This window comes from Bacillus rossius, chromosome 12 (genome assembly GCF_032445375.1).
Source record: "Bacillus rossius redtenbacheri isolate Brsri chromosome 12, Brsri_v3, whole genome shotgun sequence".
NCBI lineage: Eukaryota > Metazoa > Arthropoda > Insecta > Phasmatodea > Bacillidae > Bacillus > Bacillus rossius.
Window position 1 is genome coordinate 14,214,088 of NC_086339.1, and position 21,404 is coordinate 14,235,491.

General features: G+C 49.8%; 1 protein-coding gene across 1 annotated transcript in view; it reads right to left on the reverse strand.

The window, feature by feature from the left end:
- Window positions 1–21,404, reverse strand: part of LOC134537578 (monocarboxylate transporter 10) — a 73,710-nt gene that overhangs the window by 6,353 nt on the left and 45,953 nt on the right. The window contains exons 5-7 of the mRNA XM_063378164.1: window positions 7,743–7,883; window positions 5,482–5,707; window positions 1,697–1,891 (exon numbers count right to left, since the gene is read on the reverse strand). Coding sequence (XP_063234234.1) covers window positions 1,697–1,891; window positions 5,482–5,707; window positions 7,743–7,883 — 562 coding nt within the window. The remainder of the gene's footprint in view (window positions 1–1,696; window positions 1,892–5,481; window positions 5,708–7,742; window positions 7,884–21,404) is intronic.

Below are 21,404 nucleotides of genomic sequence, written 5' to 3' on the forward strand. Positions count from 1 at the left end.
AGGTCAGCGAAACGCCGCCGCACAACTACACTGTCTACTTATTTTTATAAATATTGTAAACGGAACATAAGTATTCATGTAAAATTACAAATAATTGTCAATTTGCATATTTACATGAAAACCAGGGGCGTAGCCATGGGGGGGGGGGGTGTTAGGGGTTCAACCCCCCCCCCCTTAGCACCGAATATTTAATTAATTTCTTATTCATCACTCAAACAAATTTCATATAAAAATTAATAAAAATTTTACCATTACAATATTTAAATTTAAGTACCGAAAACTGCTAAAATAGCACTATTTTACACCTTAAAATCCAAATTTTCCCGGGGGAGGACCCCCGGACCCCCCCGCTTTAATACGGAGGGGGGGGGGGGGCCCATGCTTCTTAACACCCCCTCATACACAAATCCTGGCTACGCCACTGATGAAAACAACTGTGAACACCACGGGTGAGCGACACGCCACGACAAAAACTACACTGTCAACTTATTTTTCTAAACATTGCAAATGGAATGGAAGTATTCATGTAAAATTACAGATATTTTTGAATTTGCATATTTACATGAAAACAGCTGTGAACACCAAAACTACACAACTACACTGTAAACTTATTATATTTAATTGTAAACGGAACGTAAGTATTCATGTAAAATTACAGATATTTGTGAATTCGAATATTTACATGAAAACAGCTGTGCCACTACAGAATGACGTTCACAGATGAGCGATACGCCAAGACAAGACAGAGCATGTGCAAAAATACACAACTACACTGTAACCTTATTTTAAATTTTGTAAGTGGAACAAAAGTATTCATGTAAAATTACAGGTTTGAAATGGTTTGATTTTCTTTCAGAAAATATTAATTAATTTTACCTGGGATTTCAAAATCCTCAAATTTGTTACGATTTTGACAGCCAAGAAACATGAAATGAGTTTTTGTGATAGAAATGCAAACCATATCATGAAGTAGCAAGTGACATTGCAGTTAAACCTAAAAAGTTTCAGTTGTGCAATAAATGAAATTCTCCTTATTTGTACAACCCAAAAACGTTAAAAATGTAACTTTGGCAGTTAATTATGCAAAACGTATGCGCTGTATATATTTTTCATTTAGTAAAAGTTAAACAATTGGAAAAGTTTAAAAGTTGATCAGTGATTAATATAAATATAAAATCATGACCTGAAGTGGGAGGCACCCCCTTAAGCCATGATCACCTAAAACTTTCTTAAAATATGTCTAAGACATATAAATTAAAAAAAATATATGTCACTACCTCCTGGGCCACGACTCCCCCTAATAACCGAAAATGACTGTGTCGAGGGGGAGACAAAAAGCATACCTGCGCCTAATGAGGAAGAAGTTTCACTTCTGTCGGTCGTTGAGTACACACGCACGCATTTCTCTCTCGGGCAGCCCTTCCAGTATCTTAAAATGTGTCTATTTTCGTAATTTTATAATCCTGAATTGTTGCCCCTTGGAAGGGCAGCCCTTCAGGATTTTTCTGACAGTGGTTAGTTTGTAAAGAGACCTAACCTAACCTAACCTAACCTAACCTAAACAGTGGTTAGTTTGTAAAGAGACCTAACCTAACCTAACCTAAACTAACCACTGTCAGAAAACTCCTGAAGGGCAGCCCTTCCAAGGGGCAACAATTCAGCTCCCCCAGTGCAGCGAACAGAGCAGAGGTCTTACACTTGTACGCCGGGACGCTGCACACGCCATTCGCCTTGGGCGCGTCCCTCGGGGCGGCGGCGTCCGTCTTCTCGCCGCCGCCGACGCCGCCGCCGACGCAGCGGACGGCGAAGAGCGCCAGCGAGCCCAGCAGGGGCGGGGCGCCCGCCAGCAGGAAGGGCGCCGTGTACGAGCCCGTGTAGTCGAAGATCATGCCTGCCGCCGCCAGAGAGATCAGAGAAAGTTACAGACGGAGCCAGGGGCGCAGCCAGGGGGGTGGGTGATGTTAGGGGTTCTAACCCCTCCCCCCCCCACTTAGCACCAAATCTTTAATTAAATTTCTTATTCATCACTCAAACCAATTTCATATTAAAATTTAATAAAATCTTTACCATTACAATATTTAAATTTAAGTACGGAAAACTGCTAAAAATAGCACTATTTTACACCTTAAAATCCAAAATTTTCCCGGGGGAGGACCCCCGGACCCCCCGCTTTAATACGGGGGGTGGGGGGGCATGCTTCTTAACACCCCGCCATACACAAACCCTGGCTACGCCACTGGACGGAGCATAAGCCCAGTCTGTTCCTTAGGAGCTGAGAATTATTCAGTTCAAGCCAATGAAGAAATAAATGTTAATAAGATTGCCAACTCTCGCAGGTGTTTCCTGTAGTATATTGAAATGATCTAATAATTTTATTTATAAAAATATTAATTTGTTTTGAACATTTAAAATTTATGTTGCATTGCCGTAGAGACTGGAAAAATTCGCGCTTTCGATTACCTCTAGGATAGACTCCACAACCCTCTACATACTCAGGCAAATGCCACTTGCTCATTGGCTATCGACTCGTGACACTTGTCAACTGGGACGCTTGCGATTCGATACTTTTTTTGGTTGAAGGTTCCCCATTGGCTAAACGTCCTTTGGATAAACTGTAAGCCAATCACACAGAAGCAAAATAAATGTACAGTTGTTTGGATTCTAGCATATCGTGAAATGAATACGCGAATTTTTCCGGTCTCTATGCATTGGTGTGATATTTAATTAAATTATTTTTTTTTTTGCATTGACCAATGATACAACCGAGGACGGATATCGCTTGATCAAATTAGTAGAATAATAAGTGATTTGTTTGATGTTTTTTGGCCAGTTTGTTCACGTAAGAAAATGGCGGCCATTTGTTTATATATAGTATATAGAAATGTAGTTTACTACATACTCTTGTACACGATCATTTTTCTCGATATTCATGCACTTTTCCACCACCATACATACATCACTTATGAGAAAATGCGATTTTCTTCATGGAATAATATGGCGGCGACCTGCTTCCCCCATAAGTCCCCTGGCTTCAGCAGAGATACCACAAACTGTGTTTATGCTCCAACTGTAACTTTCTTTAATCTCTGGCCGCCACAGGGGACACAGGGGGTCCAGTTACGTTATGTGAGCAACAATTTTGTCAATTCAAGTTCACTTACTTATTGAAGTGAAAACTTCCACGGGAAGGTTTGGATAGGGAGTAAATTCATGCAAGTCGTCATCGACATGGTCACGTGACGTGTTAACGATAACACTACATCTGTTCCTATTAGTATAACTTATTGCGCTTTTAAATCTTAAGTATACGATAACTGTGCAGTAAAAAGCGAGTATAAAACATATTAATATTCTCATATAGATATATAGTTTTAATAACGAAGAAAACGGAGTCTTTGTAGCAATATAACCTAAAAATTAAGAACATAATTGTTTATTTTTTATACCTACAATTACTATGCAGTGCGTATTTTATAGTAATTTAGGAGTTATTTTACTAACGTGATAAAACAAACTTGTGTGATAATACTTTTTCGTAAAAATTGCGAAAAGGTTTTCACTTCTGTCGGCAGTCCTCATGATTGCTTTGAAATTTTTTTTCTATTTGAAACAAATTAATAACAATTACTTGAAAAAGATATCTAATGAAAGCCAAAATTCCCGCAACACCCTTGGGAGCTGATTTCCGTACAATCCGTTTTCTTAGCGGATACCTGCGTTGCAAACGAAATATATGTGCCAAATTAAGTGCATGCAGGTCTAAAAGTTTCAGAGAATTCGTTATGGGTGAGTCAGTGAGTGGCATTTCGCTTGTATTACAGCTGTTAAAACTTCACGTCCAAACAATATTTGTGACTGAATTTTTTCGAGGATTTGCCAATTCAGTACTGACATACAGGAACAAGACCTAAGAGCAAAAAAAAAAAATGGAAGGTCGAGATAAATCTCTGAGAGAGAAAACACGTATTGTCGGTAGAAGTAATTTGGGAAAATATTTTGACGAGACGTTGAAGTGGTGTCCTAAATCACTTGGCTAGCTGTGTCGCGTTGACGGATGGAAGCGTGTCGGACGTACGGATTTAGAACGTAGGCGACGGGCTGTTATATTTCCAACTTTTAATTTATGAGGAGGATAGGAACCGAAACACGCCAACTAGGTTTCAACATAACCAGGGTTTCTGAAATACTGAAAATTCAACATAAAATCTGTGGTTATTTTTCTGATGTTTGGGTTTAAACATACAAATATATTGAATTTTACAACAAAAAAAATTGAACCAACTTGAAAGGTTAGGTGTAGACTAGGGTACAATATGTTTAAGTTCGAAGGGGTTTATGGGAGAAAAAAAACCCTAGCTAATACTCGGCATGCATTTCAATGTCTCAATCAATTTATTTTTGTAATTTGTTTAAAGAACGTACTCATATACACAGTATCTCTCTATCTCTCTATGTATATCTCTATATCTACATGTATATCTACCCATATATATCTCCCACTTTAACTCTCTATATCTCTCTTTTTATACCTGTATATACCTATATATACTTATATATGTCACTAATATCGAAAATATATGCTTTTACCTAGCTATATTTTATCTACATTTTTACCTGTCACAGGTGCGGCATACGTGTATAAAAACACGCGCATTTTCGAATGCGATGTTGTGGCAAAATTTGAAAGCAATCGGTGAAGAACTTTCGGAGATTCAAGATTTTGAACGAACGAACAATTACATTTTCATATATACAGATGTGACGGGAAGAGGAAGGGTGGAGTGGTGGAAGGGGGAAATATGGAAGTGTGGAAGGAGGGGAAGATGGAAGGATGGAAGGGGGAAGGGGGGGAGGTGGAAGGGTGGAAGAGGGGACGGTGGAAAGGGCTAAGGCGGAAAGAGGGACGGTGGAAGGGGCTAAGGTGGAAAGGGGGGAACGATGGAAAGAGGGTAAGGGTGGAAGGGTTGTGGGGTGAAGGGAGAGAAGGGTGGGAAGGGTGGAAGGGGCTAAGGCTGAAAGGAGGACGGTGGAAGGGGCTAAGGTGAAAGGGTGGAAGGAGGGGAAGGTTGGTAGGAGGGGAAGGGTTTAAGGGGAAGGGGGTCGGTGGAAGGGGGGATGGTTGAAGGGGTGGAAGGGTGGAATGGTGGAAGGGTGGAATTGTGGAAGGGTGGAAGGAGGGGAAGGGTGGGAGGAGGGGAAGGGTTTAAAGGGAAGGGGGTCGGTGGAAGGGGGGATGGTTGAAGGGGTGGTAGGGTGGAATGGTGGAAGGGTGGAATTGTGGTAGGGTGGAAAGATGGGAAGGGTGGAAGGAGGGGAAGGTGGAAGTGGGGACGGTGGAAGGAAAGGGGATGGTGAAAGGGGCTAAGAGAAGGCGGAAGGGTGGAAGGAGGGGAAGGGTGTAATGAGGGGGAATGGTGGAAGGAGGGGAAGGGAGAAGGGATGGAAGGAGGGGAAGGGGTGGAAGGGGCGGAAGGGCCTGACCTGCGAAGAAGGGCCCGGCGGTGAGCGGCACGGAGCAGAAGGCCAGCAGGAAGCCGATGGCCTGCGCGGCCCCCTGGGCGCCGCACAGCTCGAAGGCGATGGGCCCCAGCAGGCTGACGAAGCAGCCGTCGAACACGCCCATGCACAGCGCGATCACGACCAGCAGCGAGAAGCGCTCCGTGGCCGCCAGCAGCATGGTCAGCACGCCGATCAGCGCGAACGAGATCTGCGGAGCCACAACAACAACCACTGGGGAGGAACTCTTCAACACCCGCAGGGGCGTAGCCAGGATTTATTTTCGGGGCGTGTTTACTTACACTCTGCCCCCTAATAGGGACCCTCCCCCGGAAAAATGTGCAAATTGGTGCTATTTAGGCACTTTCGTAATTTAAATATTAGATTTAAATAATATAAATTTGTGTCCCGACTTTATGATATTTTTTAACGAGACACTGTTGAAAACTCATTGCTGAATATTAAGGGTTATCGGCTCAAGGGTTCTTTCTTAGTTTCATCTAAGTGCATTTACAACACCTAGACAAGTGTAAATTTTGTCATAAGTACACACACATATATATATTTTTTTAATATTTCGGGGGTGTTTGGACACCCAAAACACCCTCCCCCCCCCCCCCCCCCCAACCAGGCTACGCCCCTGACACCCGGGACAGTGGTTCTGGATGCACCCGCTAGATCGGCACACTTACAGACACATAGTCCATCGCAATGTCACACAACCGAATCTTCGTACAAAACTATGCCGCATTTTGACTTACGAGTTCTGTTTCAAGGGTAAACACACTCGTAAAAGATGGAGGTAGTATACCAAGATTATTTTCTTGGATTCACTGTTCAAAGTCAGTGAATCTCGTACTCGTAAATTTACGAAGATCCTTGGATAAGTTGTAAACAAGCCTTCTTCGTAAATTTAAGGTCAAAATTTGTTAACATTGTAGTTACGAAAATAGCTACATTTATTGTGAGAAGTAATGCATCAGCTAACGTCAGGCAAATCAATTAGTAAAAAAAAAATTTGGTAAGTTAATTTTGGTACAAATATATATGTGGTGTGGAATACTAAAAATACGTTTTTTTTTATTACAAGCCAGTATTCATTGTTATTTTCGCACAGTAATTTTCTACTAAGCAATTAGTTGTCAAGTATTTAAAACTATCCTTATAAAGCTAATACTTTGGATTTTATCCTCCCGCCAGAATTTTTTTTTTTTTGCTAGTAGTTATGGGCCCACCCAACAGATAGCGTCACATGTCGCGCCAAACATGGTTTCAGTTTCTACTTGTATTGTAAGAACTAGAGCGATCAACGTTTATATGTATGACTTTGTACGCTGATAACTGTGGGTGTCGTCAATTTACAAGAATTTTTTTTTTTTTAACCAATGGTAATTTCTTAGAATATATAAATCTACATTTTGCGTAAAACTACATGACGTAGCAGTAATTTTTGCACAGTGAACGTGTAAAAATACACAAACTGTGTTCCCCCCCCCCCCCCCCCCGAATAACACATCAATAATGTAAAAAAATACACTTAACACCGAATGTGTGATTTTAAAAATGTTTTTTGACGTGACGTCTAATAAATCGATGAACGCCGTTTGCACGCATGAAAAAGTGTCCTGTTACGCACATTGTCCCGTTACGCTGTGTCCCGTTAAGCTCATTGTACGCTTGCGCCGCATCTATCTCTCTTCCCCTCGATTAGAACAACCATCGATTTGACTTTTTCGAGGCACAATAAACTTCAAACACTCCCATTCGTTTCCTACTTTTCCTAGCATCGTCCTATCCTTAACAGAATAACACAGATTGGAAGAAAGTTAAATAGCAAACATGTATAAAGTTATAGTTAAAATTATCTCTTCGTTAAAGTAATAAACATATTTGAATTAATGAGTGCAAATAAAAGTAAATTTATCAATTTAAAATTGTAGTTTTTATTTCACTCCTTCTTTGTATCCATACAAAATAGTGACAATTCAATAAAAATGATTCAATTTTATTCATAAAAGTATGCAATCATTTCATCAATGTTTTGTTATGACGTTGTCACGTTAAACTATCGTCCGTAAACCGACTTTACAGACAACCTTCTTTTTTTTTTTTTTTTTTTTTTAAGTTTTGATACGCACCGCTACTGTTAAGCGGCTCAATCTCGAAAAAAACAAAAAAAAAAACAACGGTTTTTATCCCTTCAAATAGCAGAGTCGTAGGGAGGAAGGCTGTGCTTAGGGACATACTTGCTGGAGGAATATCCTGTTGACCTTGGGGATGTCCGCGATCTTGCCGAAGATGAGACGCCCCACGCCGGAGGTGACCCCTATGCACATCACCAGCAACTTGCCGTCCGACTCCGGGAACTTCAGCTTAACGAATTCCACCTGAAAACAACAATAACATAAGCACTTGATTTACATCCGTATCTCCACCTGGCGACCCGATTTTGGTACACTATACAAAATAAATCTGCTATTAATTTCATGGTAGAAAATCCAATATATTTGCAGTGGCCCTTGGCTCGTTGCTGCTTAGTTTTATGCATCGGCTACCATCGGACATTCTCGGATTGGTGATTCGTGTTCTCCATTCCGTTCCCTTTCCCCTCTCCGAACCTTTTCCCCGCCAATTCTACCCTTCCCTTCCCTTTTCGTAAAGCCTTTTTTAAGCTCGCGCCCCGCGCGTCTTTCTGCATGGCTGAAACACAGCACGATATAGCGTAAAGGCTTCGGCCTGGGACAGATAAACTTAGTTTTAGTTAGGTTGGAAAAAATAATTATTTTTTATTGTCGGTTGGTCTTTGAACGAGTGTTATATTTGTGGATGACTGTGACGCGGGATCGATAATGGCTATAAGTAAATCGTTTAAATTTGCTGTAGTGAATGGTTTATAGTTTCATTGTAGAGTCATTTCTTAGCCTACGTTGTTAAATTCCCTTGTGGCCGCCACAGTCAAATATTTTTTTTTCTCTCCAGAATTTTTAAAATCTATCTCCGTTAAACTGTTAGTTCTGTCGTGTGTCACGCAATTGACACCCATGATCGGTAACCTGTTAGGCACTTGTCGATTCCTCATCTATGCCTTTATATTACTATGTGAACTTAACGATTTGCATAGGTTACGCTGGCAGTAGTATGCCATTTCAGTATTATTACTTTTCCACATTTTTGACTCGTTCGCCCACTGTATAGGGAATCTAATTCACCTGGATTATAGATCGTACATGCTTTGATGTACCTTTTATTTCTCATTTATTTTTGTATATCTGTATTAACGTAACATAATTTTAAAATTTGAATTAACAAAATTGTAAACTTTAGGAATGTGTGTCTATAATCTAGCAAAGACATCCCTAGGTAAATATCATTTAGTTCTTTTATGTGGCATGCGTGATGCTCACTAACGATCGCAAAAGAAGGTTGGCTTCGCTAGACACAAAGGAGAAGGAAGTTCGTCTTGCATGTTAGTGCTTCTCAGATGACTCAGAGCTTATTATTTAACCGAGTAATGGTATTTTTGTTTGATATTCCACATGATAAAAATATTGCAAGTGCCGATTTAGTAGCAGAAATTCACTAATTAAATGTAACTGAATAAAATGACATGACTCATTAAATAAAGAATCCTTCATGCAGAGATCGGTTTCTCACAAATAATCAGTACACTTAGAAAACCATCAATTTGCTTGCACGAACTGTGTTGCTCTTCTGTGCTGCACACGTATATTTTCTTCTCCGTATGTTTATTGTTTCTCGCTCTTATTGTTTGTTTATGCAAATATTATGCAGTAAACAAATTGTTTGTATATATATTTATCTATTTATGCTTTGTCTGGTGGCGCTTCAGTGCTTTTGAGTAACAAATCTCAATTTCTGATAAATTATGCCGAAGGCACACTCGACTACTTTTATTGCTTTAAAGAGGCGGTAGTTAAAAACAGTGCGATCGTTATCAAGTTGTCGTTTAGGATACGGTCTTTTCTTACTGTATAATAAAGGATTTTTAAAGATTAATATTGAATATCCTGTTCCTCTTCAAGATATTCAGCACGTGTCTCGAATGATATTGCGACAGTCAGTGCGGCCAGGCTGTTGGATACAGTATTGTCGTGTATCGTCGCGTATTGTCGCGTCTTGCCCAGTGTGGCCAAGCCCTAAGGTAAACCAGCGATTTGTCAGCGGAAAGAAATAATTTTGTTAAATTAAATTTTTTTAAGTAAAGCCTTCTGCGAAGTTAAGAGACTCTCCGGTTAGTAAGAGACTAATTAATGGATATAAAAAAATATTTTGAGTTTAAAAGTAAAGTTGGTTTTTGGTAGTTTCCTGCAAAAAAAATATTGTTTTTAAGATTTTTTTATAATTTATATATTTTTTTGTTTAGCTGAAGGCGCCAGTAGTATATTTTTGAGAGTTATATTTTGTGATTATATTTTTAATAATAGCTATTTATGCCATATTCTTTCAATATGTTTTTTTATGTATCATAATTTTTAAAGATTTTTCTTTGGGTCAAAAATTTTACAGACTTTGGACCTCACTGCCATTTATCTGCGCATTGTATAGATTTAACAATTGCGTAAGAGTTACTAACAATTACATTGGCACTTGAATATTTTAATTTGCATTGCAAATTTACTCCGATATTTTTTTGAAATTTGCTTTACACTTAGTCTGGGTAACTGGTTGAGAAAGAATTTGCAAGTAATTTTCAATTTTCTTAAAAAAATTTAAAATATCACCAGCTGGATGTTGAAGTTGTTGGAGTCTGTGTCGTGAAACGAACAGTAACGGCGACATTTCAAACAACGACTGAAAAAAATAATTGTAATCGTGATGTGAGGACAGGGACTCAAACCCAGATCCTCTGGTATGCGAGGTCAATGTATTTATCACTGCACCACCTCTCTCTCGCTCTCTCTCTCTCTCTCTCTCTCTCTCTCTAAAGTAAGAAGGTATGGTTAAAAAAAATTAAGGCGCACCTTTCCTGCGAGAGTTTTTGAACACGCAACTGTTTTGCCATTTGTTTGCAGCAAGGTTTCCTGCAGCTTGCTTCGCCCTCTATGTCTCGTGTTCGACACGCTATAGTCTCGGGGTAAGCGCAAGGTTATTTTGGAAAACTATAATAATAATTGCAGAGATATTAAACAAAAAATAGATCCACGGATTAGATAGAGATAAAAAAAAGTGCAACGATTACTAAAGCCTTGAGAGAGGTAGGTGTAGAAATGACTGCAGCAAACATGAATAGTTAGTAAGGTATAATACACTATCATTAAGGAATAAAGTAGGGTTACGCGCTGCACAAGAAACTGTTGATGGTGTAACGTCTGCAAGCGCACTGTTGGATCTGTAGCCGAATCAAGGACAGTTCAGAGAAAGTCGTTGGAAACTGCGACCTAGGTGAAATAACGCATTAGACGATCAGTATAGGAACAAAGTCATTATTATTTTTTGTTTGATTCGCGTTATGTGAAGAAGGCAGATTGTCATACCACATAAACTGAGGGGCATATTAAACGCCCTCGTTTTTTTTTTTTAGATTATTTTTTCCGAACAAGAGATCAATGTGCGGTCAGTTGTGGATACAGGAATTTATTTCGGGAGGGGATTTGAAACAAAATAAATAATATTTGTATTTAAAAAAATTACAAGCGATTCGCAACGTTTATTATCGTTCCCAACACTCATCACTTAAGTGGTTTGAGATTACAGGTGTTGTAACAGCTTACATTGCATCACACAAAATTACACACTGCTTTCACCGAGACCTCACTTACGTTTTCATAACTTCAAGAGGGAGAGGAGAGACATGTCCCCCCCCCCCACTTAACCCCCCGGATCTCCAGCATCCGCCACTACGTGGAGTAATCCACTCACCATGTGGAAATGGGCATCCAAGTGGAATGTGTGCGGTATACTTACCACGTGCATATGGGTCACTGAGTGACGCTTACCACACGCACATGGGTCTCGAATTGACGATGATGATGATGATGATGATGACGATGATAGGTCTTTGACAATCGTATCCGGACACAGTGGCCCTAAACAATGCCGTGGTACTGTAAGCCGCGGATACGCTTCGGGTAGTCTGACAGGAAGCCTATGATCCCCACAGACCCACGATCTTCGCCTCTCGCGCTTGCAACTTCCTTGTCGATATATATATATATATATATATATATAACTTTGCGAGATTTCATACGTTTTCATGATTTTAAATTGTATATTTTACATTTCACTGCCGTAACCTAGTGAAAGTTTAATTTAGTTACGATCACCTAGATGTGCGAAAGTATGAATTTTTGATACAATTTTATTCTTCAAAGATTAATTTACGTATATCTTATGTAACTGATCCAAAAAATAAAAAAATAAAAACCTTTTATAACACCAAAACGTGAGTAGTATATATTGGGAGCTCCTGCTAGAAAGTCGAGTCCGGAGACGTCATCTTGGATAGTAACGTCACGGCGACCATCTTGGATGACCTTGACTTTGACCTAGACACCGGTCGCCATCTTGGATTCCACTATTTGGGATTCCGTCATCTTGGATTCCGACATTTTTTTCGAAAAATTTCTGCCATATTTGGATTGTGTTGTTAAGACCTCCAAGTTATTTTCTAGAACTCTCCGCCATCTCGGATTTCAACATCTCAGATTCTAGAACTTTTAGTCCTCTTGTATTCCGCCATCTTGGATTCTAGAATTTTCCACCATTTTGGATTATGATGTCACACCTGCCATACTGGATTCTTGAACTTTCCACCATTTTTTCGTGCTGCTATTTTGAATTATGTCACGTTCACCGTGTTGAAAAACCATAATTACCTACTGTATTCCCAAAAATATAAAAAATTAAAATTTATAATAAACGCACTTATGTCATGGACCTTGGAGTACTCTGTTCTATCCCAGTAAGGTCAATAAATTAAATATGCCAATAGGTAGTTCTTCAATGGCAGCTGCAAGCAAACTGACTCTCTCCCCCCCCCCCCCCACCCACTAATGCTAAGATATATATATTACGCCATCCAGTATGATGTCATATTGGCTATCTTGATACGCCTTCTTATTTTAGTCTGCTAAATCTGCTAAAGTGTGCTACTGCCATATAAGTTTATTCTTACTCGATAGAGTGCAGTAGTGCTAATCGTCATATCGTCAAAGCATCCATCTTGTGTTGAAAAACAAAATAATATATAGGCTATATTATTTTTTAGTAGATATACTATCAAATCCGTTATAATTTATTGCAAAATAACTAAAAATTATTTAAAATCTTTGGTTAAAACAATTTTTGATGAAACGAACATAGGTTGAAATTTAAAAAAAATGTCAAAAATTATTTTGTATCAAAAGAATTCGAATTTATTATAAACCATATTATTATCTAAACAAGCAAACAACTGCATAACCCAAATTAATTTATATGATGAGAACAGTGTTCATACATTGCTGGTCAGATGTCGTGGGATAACCATGTTGTTAGTTAATACAGTTATTTACTGACACTGCTACCAGACGACGGATACATCGTGACATGTTATTGGCTGAACCCAGGGGGGAAAATCTGTGGGGAGTGCCAGTACGGCACGAGAGATTTGCATGTGGGATTAACCAACTCGTAATTTCTAGATACGGTGCGTGTATGATGAATACTGCCCATTATTGGCCTACACACAAGAAAAAAGAGAAAAATAATATATGTATAAAAAATATAAGTAAATTTTTCAATAAAACATAGATTGAAAACAAACCTGTTCCACAATCACGCTTTAGCCTCAAACAGAGGCTTTTAAATTATAGTGAAGAAGGGAGGGAGTAGCAGCACGGATCTACGTCCATGCTAGAAATTAACATTAATATTTCATTTGTAAACCCATTTAGCACAGTCGTGTTATGAACTCAGCCTCAAAGTGCGACAGACCACGTTGAACAGGCCGCAGTCGTGACTCACCATGTGCACGTAGGGCACGAATTAGCCGAAGAGCGCCACTGGCACCACGAAGTAGCGCGGCCGCCGCCAGATGGCCACAGTTGAGCAAGCCGCAGCAAGGACTCACCATGTGCACGTAGGGCACGACGTTGCCGAAGAGCGCCACGGGCACCAAAAGCGCCCACCCGAGGTAGCGAGGCCGCCGCCAGATGGCCACAGTTGAGCAGGCCGCACTAACGACTCACCATGTGCACGTAGGGCACGAAGTAGCCGAAGAGCGCCACGGGCACCACGAGCGCCGACACGAGGTAGCGCGGCCGCCGTCAGATGGCCACGTTGAGCGGGCCGCAGCAGTGACTCACCATGTGCACGTAGGGCACGAAGTAGCCGAAGAGCGCCACGGGCACCACGAGGTAGCGCGGCCGCCGCCAGATGGCCACAGTTGAGCAAGCCGCACTAACGACTCACCATGTGCACGTAGGGCACGAAGTAGCCGAAGAGCGCCACGGGCACCACGAGCGCCGACACGAGGTAGCGCGGCCGCCGTCAGATGGCCACGTTGAGCGGGCCGCAGCAGTGACTCACCATGTGCACGTAGGGTACGAAGTAGCCGAAGAGCGCCACGGGCACCACGAAGTAGCGCGGCCGCCGCCAGATGGCCACGTTGAGCGGGCCGCAGCAGTGACTCACCATGTGCACGTAGGGCACGAAGTAGCCGAAGAGCGCCACGGGCACCACGAGGTAGCGCGGCCGCCGCCAGATGGCCACAGTTGAGCGGGCCGCGGCAGTGACTCACCATGTGCACGTAGGGCACGAAGTAGCCGAAGAGCGCCACGGGCACCACGAGCGCCCACACGAGGTAGCGCGGCCGCCGCCAGATGGCCACAGTTGAGCGGGCCACAGCAGTGACTCACCATGTGCACGTAGGGCACGAAGTAGCCGAAGAGCGCCACGGGCACCACGAGCGCCCACACGAGGTAGCGCGGCCGCCGCCAGATGGCCAGGTTGAGCGGGCCGCAGCAGTGACTCACCATGTGCACGTAGGGCACGAAGTAGCCGAAGAGCGCCACGGGCACCACGAGGTAGCGCGGCCGCCGCCAGATGGCCACAGTTGAGCAAGCCGCACTAACGACTCACCATGTGCACGTAGGGCACGAAGAAGCCGAAGAGCACCACGGGCACCACGAGGTAGCGCGGCCGCCGCCAGATGGCCACAGTTGAGCAAGCCGCACTAACGACTCACCATGTGCACGTAGGGCACGAAGTAGCCGAAGAGCGCCACGGGCACCACGAGCGCCGACACGAGGTAGCGCGGCCGCCGTCAGATGGCCACGTTGAGCGGGCCGCAGCAGTGACTCACCATGTGCACGTAGGGCACGAAGTAGCCGAAGAGCGCCACGGGCACCACGAAGTAGCGCGGCCGCCGCCAGATGGCCACGTTGAGCGGGCCGCAGCAGTGACTCACCATGTGCACGTAGGGCACGAAGTAGCCGAAGAGCGCCACGGGCACCACGAGGTAGCGCGGCCGCCGCCAGATGGCCACAGTTGAGCGGGCCGCGGCAGTGACTCACCATGTGCACGTAGGGCACGAAGTAGCCGAAGAGCGCCACGGGCACCACGAGCGCCCACACGAGGTAGCGCGGCCGCCGCTAGATGGCCACAGTTGAGCGGGCCACAGCAGTGACTCACCATGTGCACGTAGGGCACGAAGTAGCCGAAGAGCGCCACGGGCACCACGAGCGCCCACACGAGGTAGCGCGGCCGCCGCCAGATGGCCACAGTTGAGCGGGCCACAGCAGTGACTCACCATGTGCACGTAGGGCACGAAGTAGCCGAAGAGCGCCACGGGCACCACGAGGTAGCGCGGCCGCCGCCAGATGGCCACAGTTGAGCGGGCCGCGGCAGTGACTCACCATGTGCACGTAGGGCACGAAGTAGCCGAAGAGCGCCACGGGCACCACGAGCGCCCACACGAGGTAGCGCGGCCGCCGCCAGATGGCCACAGTTGAGCGGGCCACAGCAGTGACTCACCATGTGCACGTAGGGCACGAAGTAGCCGAAGAGCGCCACGGGCACCACGAGCGCCCACACGAGGTAGCGCGGCCGCCGCCAGATGGCCAGGTTGAGCGGGCCGCAGCAGTGACTCACCATGTGCACGTAGGGCACGAAGTAGCCGAAGAGCGCCACGGGCACCACGAGGTAGCGCGGCCGCCGCCAGATGGCCACAGTTAAGCAAGCCGCACTAACGACTCACCATGTGCACGTAGGGCACGAAGTAGCCGAAGAGCACCACGGGCACCACGAGGTAGCGCGGCCGCCGCCAGATGGCCACAGTTGAGCAAGCCGCACTAACGACTAACCATGTGCACGTAGGGCACGAAGTAGCCGAAGAGCGCCACGGGCACCACGAGCGCCGACACGAGGTAGCGCGGCCGCCGTCAGATGGCCACGTTGAGCGGGCCGCAGCAGTGACTCACCATGTGCACGTAGGGCACGAAGTAGCCGAAGAGCGCCACGGGCACCACGAAGTAGCGCGGCCGCCGCCAGATGGCCACGTTGAGCGGGCCGCAGCAGTGACTCACCATGTGCACGTAGGGCACGAAGTAGCCGAAGAGCGCCACGGGCACCACGAGGTAGCGCGGCCGCCGCCAGATGGCCACAGTTGAGCGGGCCGCGGCAGTGACTCACCATGTGCACGTAGGGCACGAAGTAGCCGAAGAGCGCCACGGGCACCACGAGCGCCCACACGAGGTAGCGCGGCCGCCGCCAGATGGCCACAGTTGAGCGGGCCACAGCAGTGACTCACCATGTGCACGTAGGGCACGAAGTAGCCGAAGAGTGCCACGGGCACCACGAGGTAGCGCGGCCGCCGCCAGATGGCCACAGTTGAGCGGGCCGCGGCAGTGACTCACCATGTGCACGTAGGGCACGAAGTAGCCGAAGAGCGCCACGGGCACCACGAGCGCCCACACGAGGTAGCGCGGCCGCCGCCAGATGGCCACGTTGAGCGGGCCGCAGCAGTGACTCACCATGTGCACGTAGGGCACGAAGTAGCCGAAGAGCGCCACGGGCACCACGAGGTAGCGCGGCCGCCGCCAGATGGCCACAGTTGAGCGGGCCGCAGCAGTGACTCACCATGTGCATGTAGGGCACGAAGTAGCCGAAGAGTGCCACGGGCACCACGAGCGCCCACACGAGGTAGCGCGGCCGCCGCCAGATGGCCAGGTTGAGCGGGCCGCAGCAGTGACTCACCATGTGCACGTAGGGCATGAAGTAGCCGAAGAGCGCCACGGGCACCACGAGGTAGCGCGGCCGCCGCCAGATGGCCACAGTTGAGCGGGCCACAGCAGTGACTCACCATGTGCACGTAGGGCACGAAGTAGCCGAAGAGCGCCACGGGCACCACGAGCGCCGACACGAGGTAGCGCGGCCGCCGTCAGATGGCCACGTTGAGCGGGCCGCAGCAGTGACTCACCATGTGCACGTAGGGCACGAAGTAGCCGAAGAGCGCCACGGGCACCACGAAGTAGCGCGGCCGCCGCCAGATGGCCACGTTGAGCGGGCCGCAGCAGTGACTCACCATGTGCACGTAGGGCACGAAGTAGCCGAAGAGCGCCACGGGCACCACGAGGTAGCGCGGCCGCCGCCAGATGGCCACAGTTGAGCGGGCCGCGGCAGTGACTCACCATGTGCACGTAGGGCACGAAGTAGCCGAAGAGCGCCACGGGCACCACGAGCGCCCACACGAGGTAGCGCGGCCGCCGCCAGATGGCCACAGTTGAGCGGGCCACAGCAGTGACTCACCATGTGCACGTAGGGCACGAAGTAGCCGAAGAGCGCCACGGGCACCACGAGCGCCCACACGAGGTAGCGCGGCCGCCGCCAGATGGCCACAGTTGAGCGGGCCACAGCAGTGACTCACCATGTGCACGTAGGGCACGAAGTAGCCGAAGAGCGCCACGGGCACCACGAGCGCCCACACGAGGTAGCGCGGCCGCCGCCAGATGGCCACGTTGAGCGGGCCGCAGCAGTGACTCACCATGTGCACGTAGGGCACGAAGTAGCCGAAGAGCGCCACGGGCACCACGAGGTAGCGCGGCCGCCGCCAGATGGCCACAGTTGAGCGGGCCGTGGCAGTGACTCACCATGTGCACGTAGGGCACGAAGTAGCCGAAGAGTGCCACGGGCACCACGAGCGCCCACACGTGGTAGCGCGGCCGCCGCCAGATGGCCACAGTTGAGCGGGCCACAGCAGTGACTCACCATGTGCACGTAGGGCACGAAGTAGCCGAAGAGCGCCACGGGCACCACGAGGTAGCGCGGCCGCCGCCAGATGGCCACAGTTGAGCGGGCCGCGGCAGTGACTCACCATGTGCACGTAGGGCACGAAGTAGCCGAAGAGCGCCACGGGCACCACGAGCGCCCACACGAGGTAGCGCGGCCGCTGCCAGATGGCCACGTTGAGCGGGCCGCAGCAGTGACTCACCATGTGCACGTAGGGCACGAAGTAGCCGAAGAGCGCCACGGGCACCACGAGGTAGCGCGGCCGCCGCCAGATGGCCACAGTTGAGCGGGCCGCGGCAGTGACTCACCATGTGCACGTAGGGCACGAAGTAGCCGAAGAGCGCCACGGGCACCACGAGCGCCCACACGAGGTAGCGCGGCCGCCGCCAGATGGCCATAGTTGAGCGGGCCGCAGCAGTGACTCACCATGTGCTCGTAGGGCACGAAGTAGCCGAAGAGTGCCACGGGCACCACGAGCGCCCACACGAGGTAGCGCGGCCGCCGCCAGATGGCCAGGTTGAGCGGGCCGCAGCAGTGACTCACCATGTGCACGTAGGGCACGAAGTAGCCGAAGAGTGCCACGGGCACCACGAGCGCCCACACGAGGTAGCGCGGCCGCCGCCAGATGGCCAGGTTGAGCGGGCCGCAGCAGTGACTCACCATGTGCACGTAGGGCATGAAGTAGCCGAAGAGCGCCACGGGCACCACGAGGTAGCGCGGCCGCCGCCAGATGGCCACAGTTGAGCGGGCCACAGCAGTGACTCACCATGTGCACGTAGGGCACGAAGTAGCCGAAGAGCGCCACGGGCACCACGAGCGCCCACACGAGGTAGCGCGGCCGCCGCCAGATGGCCACAGTTGAGCGGGCCACAGCAGTGACTCACCATGTGCACGTAGGGCACGAAGTAGCCGAAGAGCGCCACGGGCACCACGAGGTAGCGCGGCCGCCGCCAGATGGCCACAGTTGAGCGGGCCGCAGCAGTGACTCACCATGTGCACGTAGGGCACGAAGTAGCCGAAGAGTGCCACGGGCACCACGAGCGCCCACACGAGGTAGCGCGGCCGCCGCCAGATGGCCACAGTTGAGCGGGCCACAGCAGTGACTCACCATGTGCACGTAGGGCACGAAGTAGCCGAAGAGCGCCACGGGCACCACGAAGTAGCGCGGCCGCCGCCAGATGGCCACGTTGAGCGGGCCGCAGCAGTGACTCACCATGTGCACGTAGGGCACGAAGTAGCCGAAGAGCGCCACGGGCACCACGAGGTAGCGCGGCCGCCGCCAGATGGCCACAGTTGAGCGGGCCGCGGCAGTGACTCACCATGTGCACGTAGGGCACGAAGTAGCCGAAGAGCGCCACGGGCACCACGAGCGCCCACACGAGGTAGCGCGGCCGCCGCCAGATGGCCACAGTTGAGCGGGCCACAGCAGTGACTCACCATGTGCACGTAGGGCACGAAGTAGCCAAAGAGCGCCACGGGCACCACGAGCGCCCACACGAGGTAGCGCGGCCGCCGCCAGATGGCCAGGTTGAGCGGGCCGCAGCAGTGACTCACCATGTGCACGTAGGGCACGAAGTAGCCGAAGAGCGCCACGGGCACCACGAGGTAGCGCGGCCGCCGCCAGATGGCCACAGTTGAGCAAGCCGCACTAACGACTCACCATGTGCACGTAGGGCACGAAGTAGCCGAAGAGCACCACGGGCACCACGAGGTAGCGCGGCCGCCGCCAGATGGCCACAGTTGAGCAAGCCGCACTAACGACTCACCATGTGCACGTAGGGCACGAAGTAGCCGAAGAGCGCCACGGGCACCACGAGCGCCGACACGAGGTAGCGCGGCCGCCGTCAGATGGCCACGTTGAGCGGGCCGCAGCAGTGACTCACCATGTGCACGTAGGGCACGAAGTAGCCGAAGAGCGCCACGGGCACCACGAAGTAGCGCGGCCGCCGCCAGATGGCCACGTTGAGCGGGCCGCAGCAGTGACTCACCATGTGCACGTAGGGCACGAAGTAGCCGAAGAGCGCCACGGGCACCACGAGGTAGCGCGGCCGCCGCCAGATGGCCACAGTTGAGCGGGCCGCGGCAGTGACTCACCATGTGCACGTAGGGCACGAAGTAGCCGAAGAGCGCCACGGGCACCACGAGCGCCCACACGAGGTAGCGCGGCCGCCGCTAGATGGCCACAGTTGAGCGGGCCACAGCAGTGACTCACCATGTGCACGTAGGGCACGAAGTAGCCGAAGAGCGCCACGGGCACCACGAGCGCCCACACGAGGTAGCGCGGCCGCCGCCAGATGGCCACAGTTGAGCGGGCCACAGCAGTGACTCACCATGTGCACGTAGGGCACGAAGTAGCCGAAGAGCGCCACGGGCACCACGAGGTAGCGCGGCCGCCGCCAGATGGCCACAGTTGAGCGGGCCGCGGCAGTGACTCACCATGTGCACGTAGGGCACGAAGTAGCCGAAGAGCGCCACGGGCACCACGAGCGCCCACACGAGGTAGCGCGGCCGCCGCCAGATGGCCACAGTTGAGCGGGCCACAGCAGTGACTCACCATGTGCACGTAGGGCACGAAGTAGCCGAAGAGCGCCACGGGCACCACGAGCGCCCACACGAGGTAGCGCGGCCGCCGCCAGATGGCCAGGTTGAGCGGGCCGCAGCAGTGACTCACCATGTGCACGTAGGGCACGAAGTAGCCGAAGAGCGCCACGGGCACCACGAGGTAGCGCGGCCGCCGCCAGATGGCCACAGTTAAGCAAGCCGCACTAACGACTCACCATGTGCACGTAGGGCACGAAGTAGCCGAAGAGCACCACGGGCACCACGAGGTAGCGCGGCCGCCGCCAGATGGCCACAGTTGAGCAAGCCGCACTAACGACTAACCATGTGCACGTAGGGCACGAAGTAGCCGAAGAGCGCCACGGGCACCACGAGCGCCGACACGAGGTAGCGCGGCCGCCGTCAGATGGCCACGTTGAGCGGGCCGCAGCAGTGACTCACCATGTGCACGTAGGGCACGAAGTAGCCGAAGAGCGCCACGGGCACCACGAAGTAGCGCGGCCGCCGCCAGATGGCCACGTTGAGCGGGCCGCAGCAGTGACTCACCATGTGCACGTAGGGCACGAAGTAGCCGAAGAGCGCCACGGGCACCACGAGGTAGCGCGGCCGCCGCCAGATGGCCACAGTTGAGCGGGCCGCGGCAGTGACTCACCATGTGCACGTAGGGCACGAAGTAGCCGAAGAGCGCCACGGGCACCACGAGCGCCCACACGAGGTAGCGCGGCCGCCGCCAGATGGCCACAGTTGAGCGGGCCACAGCAGTGACTCACCATGTGCACGTAGGGCACGAAGTAGCCGAAGAGTGCCACGGGCACCACGAGGTAGCGCGGCCGCCGCCAGATGGCCACAGTTGAGCGGGCCGCGGCAGTGACTCACCATGTGCACGTAGGGCACGAAGTAGCCGAAGAGCGCCACGGGCACCACGAGCGCCCACACGAGGTAGCGCGGCCGCCGCCAGATGGCCACGTTGAGCGGGCCGCAGCAGTGACTCACCATGTGCACGCAGGGCACGAAGTAGCCGAAGAGCGCCACGGGCACCACGAGGTAGCGCGGCCGCCGCCAGATGGCCACAGTTGAGCGGGCCGCGGCAGTGACTCACCATGTGCACGTAGGGCACGAAG